This window comes from Enoplosus armatus, chromosome 9 (genome assembly GCF_043641665.1).
Source record: "Enoplosus armatus isolate fEnoArm2 chromosome 9, fEnoArm2.hap1, whole genome shotgun sequence".
NCBI classification, from domain to species: domain Eukaryota; kingdom Metazoa; phylum Chordata; class Actinopteri; order Centrarchiformes; family Enoplosidae; genus Enoplosus; species Enoplosus armatus.
The window spans coordinates 11,816,677-11,835,325 of NC_092188.1; the positions used below are offsets into that span (position 1 = coordinate 11,816,677).

Consider the following 18,649-nt stretch of genomic DNA (forward strand, 5'->3'; position numbering starts at 1 on the left):
GTCCGGGCTCTTGCATGAGATAATAAGCCAACCTCTATCTCGTCATCACACACACACACGCACACACACACACACACTTACCTCCGTGCAGTTAAATCCGAGCAGACCTGGTTTATTCAGGTCTGATCAGCCTGTTAATGTCCCCTGAGGAGGTAGATCTTCTCTGTGTCTTGATTGCAGTGTGTGTGTGTGTGTGTGTGTGTGAGGGAGAGAGAGAAACCGGGTCCTGCGTTTGCTTTTGTCGTCACATGCGCATCTCACTCTGCACCGGCAGGCGTGAACGCGTTCACAGAGAAAGACGAGAGCCGGAAGATCAGCGCATCTCTCTCAGCATCCTCACAGCGCCGCCGACCCTCTGCTGTCCACTGAGTGGGCTTAAAGCGGAGGGTTAGTGATGCTCAGGACAGCCTAATGCTGTCCAATGTTGTTTCTGATCATATAAGAACAAACAAATAAAGCCCTGCTATGAGCTCCTGTAAGCTGCGATATGTTTTACAGCCCGAGTGCTGGGCACATTAAACAATAATAGTGATGTTGCTGTTCTCAGAAATGTCCTAGGGGTAGCGCTACAGAGAAATGGCTATCCAAATTGGAAAGGGTTCATCATCAGCATTACACAGTGGCAGACTCAGACTGTCTGAGGGGCAGGGGTGGAAAAAATAAAAAGGGCACCAGCTGCATGCGGTGGGGTACCAGTGTGCAGAAAGTTGTGATGCATTCATGGTTAAACAGTTCCAAACGCTGGTTAAGATTAAAATTGTTTTATTATGGCACTGTAATTTAAAGTATAATTACTACACCTTGGCAATAAAAACACACAGGGAACTATTAACTATTTAACCATTTAGAGGCGCATAGAAGCATATAGGGCCGGATGTATGGCACTGCATCGCGTTTTCTCCACTGGAAGGGAACCCAAGAAGGCCACGTTTACTTGCACATTGGGCTCCTGTAGAGGGCTCTTTATCCTCTTTAATCTACCATAGGGGCACCCAAGAGTATGATACTGTATGTGAACATTTAGTTTTTATGCTGTCAATTAAGATAAAATGTTTATGTACTTTGTCTTAGACTTCATTTGTAATTGACAAAGTGGGTGGACAAAATGACAGTAATGTCTTACAATGTAATGCATTACAATATATTACTGTCACTGCAGTTTCTTGTGTTTGGCAGTGGCACTAATTGTTAATTTACAGACTTAAAAAGATAATGATAATTTCTACCAGTCCAAAACTGTCACTCAGCCCTGCTGAGTCCCGCCTCTTTGTCTCATGATCCAATGAGCTGAGAGAATAGAAGACACCGCTTCCGGTCCTTCATACAAACACATGTCAACTAGCAGCTAGCTCACTCAACAACACAAAAAGTGGCTAAAACATCACTGAAGATGGTCCAGTTCACTAGAATCTGCTTCCGGAAGGTAAGTGCTGTAGCAGACAGTAATCCCATGAAAACTATTTAATTTAAAACGGTGACTGTTTACAAACAATTGTAATGGCGACATTGGCAAGCACGCTAACTGCTAGCTAGCTGTGTGACAGGCTAACTACAGTCAAAACATCAACATGACTAACTTGGTCTGTGAGATCGCTCTCATCAGTGTATGATCTTAATACGATGCTAGCCATCTGGATCTGAACAGTATACGAATGAACTAGCGTTAATGTTGAATAACTGCACGTTAGTTTAGCTTTAACGTTATGTGATATTAAATGCGTAGAATATATTGACAACAAAGATATATTTTTAAACATGAAAAGTCTTTGTTGGCCTTGGAAATAGTAGTCTCACAATCACAACTCAAGGCAACTTACTTGTTTTTTCCTGAGCTTTGAACGTTATGGAGATGTTGATATGCAAGATTAGAAGCTGCTGTGATTTTATCCAAAGCCCTTTTAGGAGAGTTTAGCATGCAGCTTTTTTGAGCTTGGAAATATCTGTCTGTCAAAACAATCCCATGATGCAATTGGAAGCTTCAGAAAAAGCTAATAAGGCGACTTTGAGTTGGGATTGTTTTGTCAAACAACATATTTGTAGTTTATTTGACAGTAGTTTATTTATGATCAATAAAACCACTCCAAGTCAAACAGCAAAAAATAAATGATTAAAATGACATGCATAAATGTTGAATCTCATCACTGTAATGTCTCTTTTCTGCCTCCTGCAGTATGGAAACTTTCTGGACAACCTCCGTCTGTACGTCCGTGGAGGCAGTGGGGGCATGGGTTTACCCCGTCTTGGGGGGCAGGGAGGGAACGGAGGAGATGTTTGGGTGGTGGCTTCAAAGAACACAACCTTAAAGAGGATCAAGGACAAGTACCCCCAGAAACGTTTTGTAGGTGGAGCAGGAGCCAACAGCAGGTTTGTTTCATTATTGTCTGTAATTCACTGATCATTGACATCAGTTAATGATTTTTGTTTGTCAGATATCCTCTGACATGTTGTATAATAGATGCTAAGAGCTCTTTTGTGTGTTTAGTGTGTATGAATTTGATTTGTTGACAGTGTCCGTGCACTGAAAGGAGAGAGGGGGCAGAACAAGGAGATCTTGGCTCCTGTTGGTATCACAGTCACCACTGATGATGGCAAAATACTTGGTATGTCAGGCGTCTTTTGTAATACCTCCCCTATTCACTTGCTGTCAGTCAGACTTAAAAATCCTTGTTGTCAATCTTCTTTGTAACTGTGTCAACACAAACTCAACAGGCAGGTTTCATTTGAAATATAAGCAAAGGACAGACATGAGGTTGTATGTTTTATGGGGTTAAGTACATAATTTGTGGCATAAAACATATAACAGCAGTAATCAAATGGGAGTGGAATAGCCATCTGATGTTGCAGTAAAAACTTAGCCTCATGTTTTTACAATTATTCTCCCCCCAAGGTGACCTGAATATTGAGGGTGATCGTCTGATGGTGGCGAAAGGAGGACCAGGAGGCTCCCTCAACTCTGCTTTCGAGCCAAGTAAAGGCCAAGCTAAACACATAAGGCTGGACCTCAAACTCATCGCCGAGCTGGGCCTTGTTGGGTGAGAGCAGAAAGCACCCATGAACATGTTGGTTCATTTCAACCGAGACTCAAATCGGCACAAACATTTATCTAAATATCAGATTTTCTTGTGTTGATTCACCGTCAGGTTCCCAAATGCAGGAAAGTCCTCTCTCCTGACAGCTATGTCTAATGCCACCCCTCAGATTGCCAGCTACGCCTGTGAGTGCACAATACTGCACACATGTACAAATTGTGTGTTTGTGTTCCTCTTTGTGCATTTTTACTTCTGCATTTTTATTACAGAGGTGTAGTAATTATACTTTAAAGTTTTTTTTTTTTCTAAAATCTTTATTATTTCACAGTCACAACGTTGAAGCCTGAGATTGGCAAACTGATGTATAAAGATTACATGCAGGTATGGGAATGCATATTAGTTCATTGTCCTTTAACTGCCTGTTGAATTGATTCCTTTTTAGTGTTTTACCGTCATTCAGTTGCGTTCTTATCATTTTTTTGTTTTCGGTAGATTTCTGTTGCTGATCTTCCAGGCCTGATTGAGGGAGCTCACATAAACAAAGGCATGGGCCACAAGTTCCTCAAACATGTGGAGAGGACCAAGCAGCTGCTGTTTGTGGTGTGTAGTGGAAGTGACGGAAAGCACATAAGCTGCTCCAGTTATCACCTGGCTCCACCTGATAATTACCTGTGGTGGTGGTGGTGGTGATGATGATGATGATGATGATGATGATGATGGAGTTTAATTTGTTTGTGCTTTGTCTGGCCGTAGGTAGATGTTTGCGGTTTCCAGCTGGCCAGTAAAACACCGTTTAGGTCGGCCTTTGAAGCTGTTCAACTTCTCACCAAGGTGAGACTGATGACATGAAAGACTTAAATAAATAATTAAATATTCTTCGTACCATTCTTCTCTTTGACTTGACTCCTGATCCATCCACCTCACGAACACCATTTATTTACCTTCTCCTTCTTCTTCTCCATCCTCTCCTCCTCCTCTGTCACCATGGATTCAAGGAGTTGGAGCTGTACAAAGAAGAGCTTGTATCGAAGCCGGCTTTACTGGTGGTGAATAAGATGGACCTGCCGGACGCTGAGGACAAACTAGCAGAGCTGAAGGAGCAACTACAAAGCCCAGACGGTAGATTTGAAGGATTTCTTTACTATTATATTACTATTTTATTCAATAGCTTTATAATTTAATAATTGTATATATATATATATATATATATATTATTTTTTTTATTTTTTTTTATTCACTTTTGTATTTAAAAGTAGATTTTGCACTATAGCATCTGTAAACCCCATTTTTCCACATCATCTCTGGGTTGAGACACCAATTAAATGCATTAATAAGGTAAAAAAGCACCACATGGTGATCTTTTTTTTGGTGGCAAATCATACTTAAGTTGCTCCCTGCAAAGAAAAGTAAACATTTCAGACTCAGTCGGCTACTCTTTTCGCAACAAAGGTATAACTGAAACCCAGAGAAACTAAAGCAAATCTTCCCTTAAACATTTAATGATTTATGAGTAATCTACTTTTTCATTGTAACATTTGCTTGAGATCAATGGTAGTAATAAAAGGGGTTAACAGATCAATAGGTCAATAACCCAAAAAGGTGCTGTATTAAACATGCAGGTTGACTGATGACAACCAAGAAATAAAGAATCACAACCATTTGTGTTGCCTGTAACATGTTAACAGGACAATAATACATATATTCCTTTCTGTAGACTTCTCTGATCTGTTGCCTGATGACATGATACCGAAGAACTACATGACCTTCAGACACGTGGTTCCTGTCTCTGCCTCCACTGGGTTTGGTATCGATCATTTGAAAAGTTGCATCCGAGAGTCGCTCGATGAAGACGCAGAAATGGCAACTAAAGCCGTCCATCAAGAAAGACTGCAGGCACTGAGGTACCAGTCACACAAGCAATTGTGATGAACATGGACAACATGTCGCACATTTGAGTGGGACCAACAGCGTACGCCGACAAAATAAAGTTCAGAATAGTTGAACTTTAATGGCAGGCAAACATCACCCACTGAGAAACACCTGTGACAACAGAAACTATGTGGTATCAGTGCAGACCTGCTCTTGGAAGAGACAGAGGAGGACCTCCTCACTGACTGACCGTCGCAGCCAAAACATCCAATGTTATGAGGCTCCACGAGTTTCGGCACGAGTTGTGTAGTTGCTTGTTTGGTCGGTTGTTGTTGTTGGTCGGTTCCATCAGAAATTATACATTGTAAAAAGAGTGTATTTATATTTATTGGTGTGTGTTGTAGGGATGCACTGATCCTGATACCAGTTCTGATACTTCGACTCTGGGTATTTTCCAATACGGAATACCGATCCGATACCAGTGTGCAGAACTCACAGCAGTGATGTTTGATGTATGGTAACATGAGGCCAGGGATTACCGATCCAGCAGTAAATACAGTTTCTTTGCAAATGTCATTATAAAATTCAGTGTTTCCACAATCAGTTACGACAGGCTGCAGAGAAATACATGTCTGTATTTATTGTTGGGTTGGTCACGATTGGCTGATAGCAGTTGCACTAAATAAGGTCTGTATTGGATCAGTGCATTTCAAGTGTGAAGTGTGTATGCATGTATTGTTTTTGTCCTCTAGAAGTTAGTGTAAAATCTCAAGTTATTAGACATGTCAGCATAGACAGATGTGTTGATGAAAGTTTTATTTTATATTAAATATATTACAATACTGAATGATTAAGAGGAAAAAAATATGGGGATTAATTTTTGCATCATCGGTCTGTACAGCATACAGGCAAAATTAAAAAATTAAAAAGAAAAAGACAGCAACTGCAGTATTTCGATTTGAATTAGCACATTTGGGGTTTTCAAGGTTCCTGCAGCAGAGTGCTGATGTGTCTGGCAGGATGGGACCACATGGTTGAGAGACTGGGTGGTTGGTGTGCTCCAGTACACGAATACATTCAAAGTCTCTGGCCAGACAGAGACAGACAGCTCATCTGTGGGGGACATCGTCCTGTTAATATCCGCCAGTCCAACCGTGTGTAGCAGGCAGATACAGCAGATATGTTAGGAAGATTGACAGCTGTACAATCACAGATTTCACTGAAGCCTGCAGGTCCCATCTTTAGCGGAGAGTCCTCAGAGTGTAGTACAGTGCAACGTCCATGACACCGGGACAAATGTCTCGCTGTAGCACAGTATTATGATGTTAAAAATATTACTCAGGAGCTCTGAGATAAGGCTCTCCACAGCCTTGAGTAGCCCAGGAAGATGGCTGGGCCACTAGACACTGACCAATACTTTTAAGAAGACCAGAGCAAAGAAGAAAGCTCCGGTAGAAGGCAAATCATGAGCCCATACAGATCTCATATACAACATTATGTGTGTCCAAACTTTATATGATACAGATTAGCACATGCCAGAGGGGCAACTGTGTCTATTGGCCCTGGGACAAATGAGTTTCCAAAAAATGTCTCCATTCAAACTCATCAACACACATAATTACAATAATGCACTTAATTACTGTTTGAATCGTTGCTGTACATAATGCTGAGAAAAAAGTGAACATTACAAAGGTACTTAATAAAAAAGATACTAGTAGCAATATTAGTCCAATATTGTGAAGATCATATTACCTATACAGTCCTAATGCATACATGAATTACAAATGAACAAGTGCCCACACAGGAACCAAAACTAAACAGTAAAATGACAAACAGGAGGCCTTAAGACAACAATTTCTACATGAAGTAGAGCAATGAGTTGTAACTGTACAGAGAACTTGCTTTTGGGGAGCGATATGGGATTAGTTTCCAAAAAAAATATCCACCTTAAATAGCTACACTGGCATCAGTCAAAGCACAAAAACTCCATTCTCAATCATTTTTAAACCCTGTGGCTTCATGCCATGAATTGTCCTCACTTTGCTGACAAACAGTGTAGTCTGTGGTACACAAACCCATTTAGACAACAGCAAATAGGCAACGGGGGGGGGGGGGGGTCTTTCAGTGACATGCTCGTTTCCCGTTATGGTCTCACAAATAGCCTACCAGAGAAATAACTTAATTTGATATAGAACTGTCATGCTGTTGGTCTTCACAAGCTCAAACAGCAAGCACTGTACAGCATAGTTAATCATTTACAAGGCTAAATATCTCAATCAATCACAGCTAAATCCAAAATGCACATTTCAATCACAGTTTCCAGATCCCTCGCAAAGTTAGGTCTCTTCAACCACACTGCGTCATCGACTTCTTATTCTCACATACATCTGAGCGACGCCACATGCTGCCGTTGTGAAAGCGGGAGCACAGTGGTCTCAGACAGCCAAATGCAGAATCAGGGGAAACGCAATACATCTTAACATTATCAATGGGAAATTTCCAAAAACCACGTGAGTGAAAAGTGGCACATCTATAACTACACCAAACACATCCCATTCATTTCACTCGGGAATGGCACATAAAACTATTCAATTGTCCTAAATAAAACAGCCGCTTCAGCAACATTCTTCATGCGCCACAATCGACATCTCTATCAATACTTCCTCAGTCATTACCGGATGTCTGTGCATTTCTCCCAGAGGTGGATGAAACTAGTGCCAAGATAATATAAAAACACTTTTACATTCTGCTGTGGATGGAGAAAGCTATAATAGGTCACAGTCACACAGGAAAAAAAGAGCCAGAGGGAGAAAAAAAAAACGAGGCCGGAAAATAGAAACACCAGACAGAAGAACGAGTGCGGGGTCTCTACACTTATCTACAGGAATCCGCTTCTGTCTACAACACAACACAACAGGAAGAGGACAGAAGAGACGTCCCTCTCTTTCAAAATAAAAGCAGAAACATACTCTGTGTGTATTTTACTGTACATATTTACACACGCGCAAACAAACCGAGGGGAGGAGGAGGAGGAGGAGGGCAGAGTCAGGTTGAGTCCATGTCATGGGTTATGGGCTATAACTGGTGATACAATATGGGTTACCTATAGTGGAGAGAAAGCGTCTAAGCCTACAGAAGGTATAAAATCACTGGCCCCTTGCATGCTTTCCTTTCAGATCAGACAACTGCTCTTCTCGTCTTTTCAGTAGGAGGACATTGCCGATAAACAGGGTTGTCTCATGCATACAGTGTTGGAGTTTCTACAGTGATTCACGTGCGTCAAAATGATCCAACAAATCCAGCGATGCAGTGTGATACGATGCTCCTGGCTCCACTGCTCCTTGTTTAGGGACGAGCTCCAAACAAATCGGGGGGGGGGGGGGGCGTTGAAGTGAGTGTGACGAGAGCAGAGCTAAGGAGGATGTGTGGAGGTTTGAGGTTTTAGGACAGGTAGTGGGGGGGTCGGAGTGGTGGGGATTCCAGTCCCACAGGTGAGGCCTGAGCAGACAGGAACAGCTCAGTCTGAGCTCCAGCTGGTCTGGAGTGGATGTGGAGCTGGTCTCTCCGTCGGCACTCTGCATCGTCTTGTAGAGAACCACTGAATGACGCCGTCAGGCAAAGACGGCCGCAGAGATGCTTGTACACACTTACTCACACACACACCTTTGCCTATTTCCACTCCAGTGGGGGGCTCTCTCTCTCTTTCTCTTTAAGCGCTTACAGTCAATTTTGTTTCATTTTTGTGTTTTTCGTTCATAGAAAAGGAGAGACAAGTGTAGTTCCTTAAGGTCTTTTTGCAGAGTGGGTAAGATGGCTGTTATATTGAAGTCTCCCACAGCTGAGGAGACAAGAAGAAGGGAAAAGCACAGAAAAGAGAAAGGGATGGGGGAAGAGACATTTTAACATTTGCTGTAGTTACTTCACTTCCTATTTACATGAATTTTGTTCTGTCTTCTGTACTTGAAAGATTAGGCTGGTCTAATTTTATCTTTTTACGATGATATTATGATGACAAAACGCAAAAATCATGATCCTCTTTAGCAATGTTTTAGTAGCCTTCAGTGATCATAGTTTTGTCTTTATAAAGCCATGAACACACTACAGTAACACTAACCAAGCGTGAAGACTTGGCATCATTGATTTATCTAACAGCTGAGATTGAACAGTTGCTCTTTTTATCTCGTGTAGTGTGTCACAGTGGAAGACAACAGACAAAAAAGCATTTCTGTCAGCAACCAGCTCAAGCTACAGATCCAGGTTCAGATTCATCAACATGCTTCTCCAAAAAATTAACATATTAGTGTCCATAATGACCTGCCCTATTTTGTGCAGACCAGTTAAGAATCTCCACTCCACTAAAAATAAGTAATCATGGCCAAACCAGTGTCTTTAAATTATGTATTGTGTATCTGATCGATACTTGCCCTGGCGCTCTGCCTGTTGGCTTTCCTCTGGTCGTCGGGGAGAGGGGGCATGGGGTAAGGGTATCTCCTGCTGGATGCAATAGATCCTGTAGAGGAAGTGGGAGACTTGGCAGGGGATAGCGTCCTGAGGGGAAGATGAAGTGACATTATTAAAATATTGCCTCTTATGTCGTGGTTGGTTTAGGATTAAGTTGGCCAAAGACACAGATGGATAAATTATTTGAGACTCGGGAAGTTGGGCTAATGTTAGTATCTGTGACTTTGGGCAACATCCTCCTTGAGCTGCTCTAATTATTTTCACCTTCCTACAGAGAGAGGTTGATCTTAAAAGCTCTCACTGCTGTTCACCAAAAGCACAGACACCGACAAATAAACCATAGAGTGACCATAGCTCAGCTTTTAGGGGCAACCTCTGTACACAGTATGTACCTCTGTAAACAGCAGTACACAGTTCCCAGCAGCGGTGTGGGCATAGTCATAGTTTCCTGCAACTCACATGCGTCACCCTGCCGCAGCATTACTCTTTCATCACTGACACACAATAAACAGAATTTGCAGAAATTCCCCTTTAGCAACTGTTTAAAAAAAGCATGCTGCTAAAGGTGACTTCTGCTGTCAGCTGAGCCGCTGTGTAGTCTTGAAAAGTTGGATGTGTGTGTGTGTGTGTGTGTGTGTGATAATGAGGAATGCTGGGAGCAGTGAGTATGATGAGGTGACTGGGACGGTAGACCAGACCGGAGCTGGGTGAGAACAACAGACTGGCAGAATTAGAGGGGGAGGTCCTGTCCAGTGAAGCGGCCACAGAGAGACAGTCCGCCCCATGTTCAGTAGCTTGTTTACACCACTGCCGTGTGGTGAGCGGAAATACCTGGATGGGTCAAAGTAGTGGAGAGAGTGGGGAAGCAGGTGGACCGCTGGTTCCACAAGTTCGTTGGTTTTTTCTCCCAATTAATTCCTGTTGAACTTGAATATTATTTAAGAACTCAGTAAAAGGATTTTGTTTGTCCACCACTTTGGTCCAGGCTGAAATATCTCAACATATACTGGGCAAATTAAGGTGAAACGGTATACAGACATTATACATTCTCGGTCCACAGAGGATGAAATCTGCAGACTTTCATTCACATTTGTGGTTTGACTGAGATGATTATTGGATGGCTTATCATGACATGTGGTACAAACATTCATGTCCACCTCAGGATGAATTGTAACAACTTTGGTGAAACTCATCTAGCACATTCATCAAATCGAAACTACAATGTGTCCAATACTTCGGTTTATGACTACATAACTTAAAAACTAATGTCATTCTCATCAGCCTCAGCTGTACTTTGTATGGTTTAAGATGGTGACCCTGCTAAACATAAACATGTTAGCATCGTAACGGCATGTGCAAGCATTCTGACTTTAGCATTTATCTCAAAGCAATGCTGTGCCTAAGTAAAGCTTCACAGAGCGTGGCCTTGTTATTAGATCAGTATGTTAATGGCTCTGAATGCAACAGCACCTGCGAGCCTCCTATGGAGAACTCAGCTCAAGTGATTTTTTTGTTATACAGCCCAAAATCACAAATATACCTAACACCCTCTAGCTTCAGTCCTTGTTTCAGATAAGAAAACTCCACAGACAAAAAGTCAGATTCCTGCTCTTTAGGTTTTTACATTTGTTGCATGTTATATATATGTTATATATAACTGCTTCTCCCTATTATAACTGGTGCCATTAGCAACAGAATTTAAACTTGCTGATTGGCTGTTTTCTTAACACAATAGTTTTGTAAAGTGGTTTGTGCACAGTCTTGTACTGTACATGTAACTTATTTTTAATTAATTATGGCTTTTCTTTCAAAGCAGCTGCTACTTTCTTGTACAGACAATTTGATCAGAAGCGCTTTGTGCCGATTTAAGTGTTCAAACAATCAGTTATATAACATTATCAGTGAGAATAATTTAGTAATCTTTAGCTTTAGTTGTGGGACCAGGGCTCCCTGATGTAACCCCCCACATCTCTCCACTCTTCTGGACTGTTTCTGTCCTTCAGTAGGTGTAATAAGGGGGGGGGGCAGCTCCTGGACACAGTGAAGGTCTATAGATTACAGCGCTGATTGACTGCTTGTTGACGTTTAGCTTGTAGAAGTGAAGAAACAGTCGGTGCGTTGACATGGGACAGATGCTCTACAGGGCCAGCGCGCCCATGAGCTTCCTTGTTGTTGTCAAGGAAACCTTGTGGCTTGGCGTTTGGGATTATCTATAGACCTTGCACGCAATCCGAGTGGTGGCCCACAGCAGCACAGTGATGATGTCAGCGCAGCACCCCAAATATTTGGCTCGGCGGTGACATCACACTTATGCGAACGCGTGTGAGGTCACTGGGAGCGCGGCGGGGGCCGACACACAGACACTCACTGACAAAACAACACACAACATGCAGAATAACAGGAGACTGAGGGGGAGAAGCAAAGAAGGGAATAAGGAGAAATTAGGAATAACATGACTGTATTATAACTGTAACACTAGCACAGGCAGGAGGAGCCATTTTTTTTGCATCAATACGATATAGCTGAAAATGATAAATAAAAATCTGCAAAGTAAAGTGCAGCTGATCAAAAAGAAATGAATGTCTTCACTCAAACTAAAAGGAAGAATGACATAAAATCGGATATACTATAATGTAAAGCAGGAAAACTCTTTTTAATGCTCAGCAGCAACCCCTTTTAGGAACTCCAAGTCGCAACATGCCAACTGTCGAGAACACTTTCTCTGAGATATTACTTTTAAAACGTCCAGAGAAAAAGACCAGATTGGAGCTGATCGTTACTTTCCTTGACTAAGCCACAAATCAAACCAAAAGTGAGGGGGTTTTCAGAGAAGCGTGTGGGGTACAGGACATGGTCTGAGGCAATACCTAAGGTAAGGTCCTTGAGTGTTTCTATTCACATCTTCTACCCATTTAGTTACATCATAAAACTCTGCTTTGAAGCGAGGGGTTAAATACCTGTGGGAGGGGGAGGGGGGTGATGGACACAACACAAGGAGGGGGGAGAAGAGAGAAAAGGAAGGAAGGAAGGAAAGGAAATTGAAAAGGACAAAATCTCCAGAAATAAGCAAGTGTTTGGGGGGAGGAGAGAGGAAGAGGAAATATTTTAGGAAAGCAGAGCAGAGCAAAGATATCCTGAACAAACACCAAGATGCAATTGAGAAAATGAGAAGATGGCGGACAGACCTGTGTGTGGTTTCAGATGAAAACAGCACCAAGGAAATCACAAACAACTGTGGCGTGTGTTACAGGCTCAGTTGCATATTGGTTACATGTCACATTATTCCAAGCTTCTCGCCGCTCAGTCAGTCTCATGCTTGTGACGAGAACAGGTGCATTTCATATGCCAAGACCTTCAAACCCACAAACAAACAAACAAACCAACACGCCGGGCTGGGAGGCAGCCGATGTACGCTGTTCATTCACAGTCAACAGGCTGTATGCAAATACTTTATCACAGGTAGGCGGTGAGCAACGTTTAAAAGACATAGAGTTTTAGTGCAGCCTCACAAGCCAGACAAGAGCTGAGAGTTCACACTGCGAGAAAACAACGTGAACTCACTGTCTTGTGACTCGACCAGCTTGCAAGGCTCGGTGCAACAAACTCTGTATAGCTCTCTAGCTCTGATACTAAATTTGAGTGAAGGATTTCTTCCAGAGTTGTGTGAGCTACGCCACATACATAAAGGATAAGGACAGTAATATTATTTTTTTCTTATTGTCAACAAATCTAATGAAAAGTCCAAAACCAGCAATAAATTGATCCTACTAGAACACATCGTTTGTGTAGCCAAAGCCTGATTTCAGTTATTCAAAAACCATTAAAAAGACATACATGAACACAGGCACTATAGTGTATTGTGAGTCTCTTTCTGTCAATGCTGTAAATACTCTGTAGCGCACCGAACATGCATTAATCCACGGGTGAAAATAGTTCCCAACAAATACACTATTTGCTCCTGTTTGAGGAACATCTGCCAAAAACTACAGCTGTTTTATGAGATGATTTAGCCTTGAAAATCAAACTATACATTTGTGACCAGTTTTTAATGATTTACATCTTCAGCAAGAACCGATGGGTTCAAGGCTCGAATGTCACAGAAAAGGTAGGAAGGTTAGTAAGTGTTGAGGGACTCAAACATTGTTTGTTTTGGTCTTTTCATGGTATTTTGTTGACATAAAAAAATATAAAATTAAGAATAACGCCATCTACCTGATAAGTCTATTTTACACTAGAGCTTCTCCTTGTCTGCATGTCTCATGTACAATGTTCATTGACCTCACAACATGACCGACTTGCCAGAAGGAACTTACTCCGTGGAGTTAGAGCGAGCACGGAACTTCTTTCCTTTCAGTTTCTTACGATTACCGCTCAGATTTCCTGGAGAGAAACAGAACATAAACACACACTTTAAATCAAGATACATACAATAACACGCAAACCATTTACTGGGGGGCAATATTTAATGCAGGAGAGAACATGTATGAGTAGGGCTGCAATATGTTTGTATCCCCAAAACAATTTCAGGCAAAAGACAGCACTTAATTTGGCTCGAGACATGAGGTGACTTCTTTTCCTTTTGTTTTACCACAGGTGTGCTGCCTTTTTCCTGCATTTGTTTTGGGGGAAACAAAAACATTGCAGTCCTTCTTTTTGAGCCACCCAAGTGAAATGCAGTGCAGGGGAGACACAACTGTTTCCTCTATCTATCTATGAGTGGGGATTTGTATGTTACCTTGCCATGAGTTGCTCCTCGGTCGCCCATTTTCACAGATGTCAGAGATGTGTTTGGCATCTGGGATTCTTTCACTCCATGAGTGGGATAGGCCGTTAGATCTACACACACACACACACACACATACACACACACACACAGCATGGACAGAATATTATGAGTGCAACATCGTACGTCCGAGCTGCTACAAATCACTAAACGCTGTTCTGCTCCTGTTGCGTTAGTGGAGATGAGGGAGAGGCTGATGTAAACCATCGCAGTAGATGGTAAAATTATGAGCCATGAAACAATATCATGACAGCTGACTGTGGCATGATGTGAGAAATGTAGTTGTGAGGTATTTTCTGCTCAATTCTCCATGGGCTAAAATGTTCATAACATTTTGGTTCAAATCCAAAATGTTTACAAAAGGAGACGCATGATGAAAGCCATGATAGTAACAAAGCATGATATGAACACACAAGAACACACCAGCGATTTAGAGAGCGCAACACGCACAATTAGCCAGTGAATGAAATGAGTGATGATGAGATGGCACACCTGAAGCCAAACAGTGAGATGTTCTGAGAAATGGATGGGATGGAGGGGGTGAAGGACAGGGTGCAAATCTGCAGGTGCGACAGGCAGGCTGACCTCTTCTTGGAGCTGCAGCCGGAGTTTGTGCTGACACCTGGAGGCATGTCGCTGTAAAAGGAATCTGCATCCCCAGGCTTTGTTACATAGTCGCCTGGGGGCATTTGCCTGGAGATACAGAAGGAAGCTTTTAGATAGGAAGTAACAGAAATTACAGGAAAAGGCCAGCATCAGATATTCTCAGTTATTTATCACTAATTTATGATGTTTAACAACATTATTTTTGTTCTCACTTTGAGAACGTGCTGTATATTACTTTTTGTTGAAACCTCCTCAACCTGTTGTGTGTATCTACCTCAGTGATTTTTTTTACATTTTCCAGAAAGACTTTCCACAACTCATCAGAGACAGATGTTCAGTTGTCGCACAGAGCCGCGAGTACTCAACATGCAGAACATCTTGTGGCTGTATTGCACTTAAATCTATTGATCCTCCTATTAGTGAGTCTGTTTTGAACTGCAGTTGAACAGCAGTGCTAACAGTATAATGATGTAAATATGTACATTTACTCAAGTACTGTAATTAAGTACACATTTGAGGTACTTTATGCAACTTTATTCTTCTACTCCACTACTTTTCAGAGGGAAGTATTGTACTTTTTACTCCACGGCATTTATGTGACAACTTAAGTTACCAGTTACCTTTCAGTTTAAGATTTTAAAAAATTGTAACAGTAAATGAAAACCGTGGTATTGGTACTTTTACTTGAGTAAAGGATTTGAGTACTTCTACCACCACTGGTATTTTTTTAGGACAACCAGGATATTTTCTTCCCACAGTTGATTTGTAATGTAGGTTTATGGAGGGGTTTTGTTGTAAAAAAAAAACATTATTTAGAGAACACTAACTCTCAAAACATGCTCACCATAGCTCCGTAAAAATCATGTGAAATCAACAAATTGAAAATAGAGTTAAAGTGAGCAAACCGGCAGAATCTTCGATGAACCTCAGACTCAGCGTAGCGTCTCTGCTTGTAGCTCCTGTGAAGAGAAGTGCGAGTGTCTTCAGTCGACATCATCAATCAAAACGAAGCAATAACTTCTAGCGACCCCTTGTCATTGGTGGCATATGTTTATTGAGACCACCTCAACCACCAGACACATATTTTCTTGCTTTGTTTGAATGATTTTTAGAAGCCCTCAGGGTCTAAAGTTATTGTGTAATAATAAGTTTGAAGTCTGAAAAAACAGAGATGTGTCTTTTTTTCCTATCCTGTTAATCATCTCACAAGTCTGATATAAAACATCACACATGCAGGCCACAGGGACACTCACTTGTAACACAAGGCTGTAACAGCCAGTATGAGGGCGAGGAAGAGGATGGAGCCCACGATGGCCCCGACGATGATGTTGGTACTGGTGATACCTGAGACAGAGGAAGAGAGGAGAGTGGGGAGCCGAATGTGTGTTAATTGAATGTGTGTCTCTTGTTTCCTGAATCATGTGGACACAAGGGGATACACAAACCACAAAACACTGCAGCAGAACACAAAAACACGGTACATTTAGCAGGAAAAGTGTAAAAGGAGAACAAGGGAGAACAACATGAGAACAACCAAACTGCTGTCACCCCTCACCACTACTCTGAGGGGAACTTACATGTGCAGTAGGTTCTCATTCAGGATAACATTCAAAAAGGCTTGTTTTCTAACTCAATAATGGTCAGAATTAACCGACCGAGGTGAGCTGAAGTTGGGGTGAGAGAGGAAGAGGACTAGGAAATGACATCAAAGACAGGACAAATACAATGAAAAGGAACTCAAATCTGACCTCAAGTCACTCCGTCAAAGACATCGGCCTGTCGACAAAGAATGAGTGTGAAAATAATGACAAACAAAAAGAATGACATGCATGGTTCTGTGAATACAAACGCAGCTGGTTTTAATGAGCAGACATGAACCTAAAATGAAGAGAAATGCAACGGACAATCAACAAAAAAGCAAATAAAAAGCTTTGAATATTCAACATAACAACGTTTGTGAATGGGAGGGATTTTAAAAGAAGAGCTGAAAGAGATGAAGTGGGGTGGAAAGAGTCGAGAGGTACAGGTATGGAAAGCAGAGAAGAATGAACGGAGAAGAAGAAAAAATGTGAGATGAAGAGAGGTATGGATATGGATAGAAGCAACAAATAGTTCACATCTCTACCTGAAACTGAGGCAGTGGGTCCCACCACAAGATAACTGAGCGGAGATGTGGAATTACAGTCCTCTCCAGTCCAGCCCAGGTAACACACACACTTCAGCTCACTACTGCACACCTACAGCGAAAAAAAACACATTATTTGTCCCATAACTATGAGATTTTTAGAATTTGATCCAAAACGTGGACACTGAAAGCACAGAACAACAATTCAACCCTGATCTAACCGTGATACCAGCTTCGGCTGAATGGCTAAAACGGTTCTACACTTGTATGTTACTGTGAGTGTGTATGTGTTCAGTTCGTGTGTGTGTGTGTGTGTGTGTGTGTGTGTGTGTGTGTGTGTGTGTGTGTGTGTGTGTGTGTGTGTACCCCGTGTCCAGAGCAGACGGTCTTGTCAGTGGTCCCGGGGCAGGTGCTGAAGTTGAACTGTTGGATGGGGAGACATTTGTGATTGAAACAGATGCGGTCTGTCCCGCAGGCCGTCCCGTCCTCGACGTATCCCAGGTCAGTGTCTCCGTCGATCAGCACGTGAGCACCACTGAACAGCAAACATGCCCGAGTCACTCAAACAGCACACATGCCATTGTCTGCTCATACAGTACAGTACATATGAGCGTATGCATGTCTTGTATTTGTCATGTTTACATGTGTTTTCTTAGGACAATGAACCATACAGAGCCAGAGAACAAAACCAGACCAGGGGTGAAAGATACATCACCAACAGGCTTTTTAAAGGCCTTTTTAGGGCTTTGAGTATTTCAGGAAGTGTTTTTTCCTCAGTGATGTGTACCTGCAGTCAAGAGAAGCACTGTGCCGGGCTACTGAGAAAGAGGTCAGCCCTCCCTGCAGCTCTCCCAGTCGCGGGGCAGGTGAGATGTTGGAGCACAGCAGGTACCCACAATGAACATCCCTGAATTACAAAGATGAAAGCGACGATCAGGGAGGGTGAAATAACATGACTGCAGAACTGCAAAGGATTCAGTCACAGAAAAGTCTGGCTCACTGTTTGTTACACTGGATCCAGGTGTCCTTGTCTTTCCCACAGTTGCCTTTCTCTGTCCCTTCAATGTTTAACTTCTCGTAACAGAACTTGTCGGCCGCTGTTGCCTCTGAGGGAGACACAATGAAACACGATGAACATCTGCAGCTTAAGGAGTTCATTTCTACCAAAGGTGTTTAACCCTGGAAGATGTATTACTATAGAGATTTCACATTTGTCAATCCAAAATTGTTTTGTACATAGGAATACACTTACTCTCTCCCCAAATGTACTTGCACTGTCTGTCTTTGGTCTTGCACCTTCCGTTGAAGCAGCGACCCTGTAGAGAGAAATATAGTGTCACAAAACGTTGCCTGTGCAGAAGGAAAGACTTCTTTCTTAAAAGTAAAACACCATTTGTCAAACGTCTCACCTGGTCCTTTTCACACGTGTAGCCATCCATCTTGTGCACATTTGGTGGACACTGGGACAAACAGAGAAAACCTCAGAGATACTGTGGCGTACTGCATGAGCCAATACTAAGTTTGTATCTCCAGTTGTAGAAAATGGTTTGAGGGAAGGCCATGCTCACCTGGCTGGAGTTGCCTGTGCAGTTTTCTGGGATGTCACAGTCATTCACTGCATCTCTGCACACGACTCCCATGAACTCCATCTGTAGCAGCATACAATACAGATCAAAGTCTGTTTTGTGTCAGAGGAATCAACCTTCTGCACAGTTGGTGACTCCAGGCACGCTCTCTCTTTCCTCTTGACATCCCAAATTACCATTTGACCAAGTC

The 18,649-nt window shown here is 42.2% G+C and overlaps 2 protein-coding genes across 4 annotated transcripts in view; one reads left to right on the forward strand and one right to left on the reverse strand.

Moving 5' to 3' along the window:
• The first annotated feature begins 1,390 nt into the window (after positions 1-1,390).
• gtpbp10 (GTP-binding protein 10 (putative)) lies at positions 1,391-5,791 on the forward strand. The gene is made up of 10 exons (XM_070912195.1): positions 1,391-1,423; positions 2,171-2,364; positions 2,509-2,600; positions 2,888-3,032; positions 3,141-3,214; positions 3,358-3,410; positions 3,522-3,629; positions 3,783-3,860; positions 4,025-4,148; positions 4,744-5,791. Exons 1-10 carry the CDS (start codon positions 1,391-1,393, stop codon positions 4,953-4,955), a joined length of 1,113 nt encoding a protein of 370 aa, XP_070768296.1. The 3' UTR covers positions 4,956-5,791.
• Positions 5,792-8,715: 2,924 nt separating this feature from the next.
• Positions 8,716-18,649, reverse strand: part of adam22 (ADAM metallopeptidase domain 22) — a 57,383-nt gene continuing 47,449 nt past the window's right edge. For 2 of the 3 annotated variants that reach the window (XM_070912590.1, XM_070912589.1), the window contains exons 18-31: positions 18,442-18,522; positions 18,283-18,333; positions 18,126-18,189; positions 17,874-17,979; positions 17,661-17,780; positions 17,240-17,408; positions 16,874-16,985; positions 16,002-16,092; positions 15,654-15,707; positions 14,635-14,835; positions 14,095-14,195; positions 13,673-13,739; positions 9,323-9,446; positions 8,716-8,736 (exon numbers count right to left, since the gene is read on the reverse strand). In XM_070912590.1, the coding sequence (XP_070768691.1) occupies positions 8,716-8,736; positions 9,323-9,446; positions 13,673-13,739; positions 14,095-14,195; positions 14,635-14,835; positions 15,654-15,707; positions 16,002-16,092; positions 16,874-16,985; positions 17,240-17,408; positions 17,661-17,780; positions 17,874-17,979; positions 18,126-18,189; positions 18,283-18,333; positions 18,442-18,522 (1,362 nt within the window). Of the gene's footprint in view, positions 8,737-9,322; positions 9,447-12,226; positions 12,317-13,672; positions 13,740-14,094; positions 14,196-14,634; positions 14,836-15,653; positions 15,708-16,001; positions 16,093-16,873; positions 16,986-17,239; positions 17,409-17,660; positions 17,781-17,873; positions 17,980-18,125; positions 18,190-18,282; positions 18,334-18,441; positions 18,523-18,649 lie in introns of all 3 variants that reach the window. The other variant, XM_070912588.1, reaches the window with a different exon arrangement.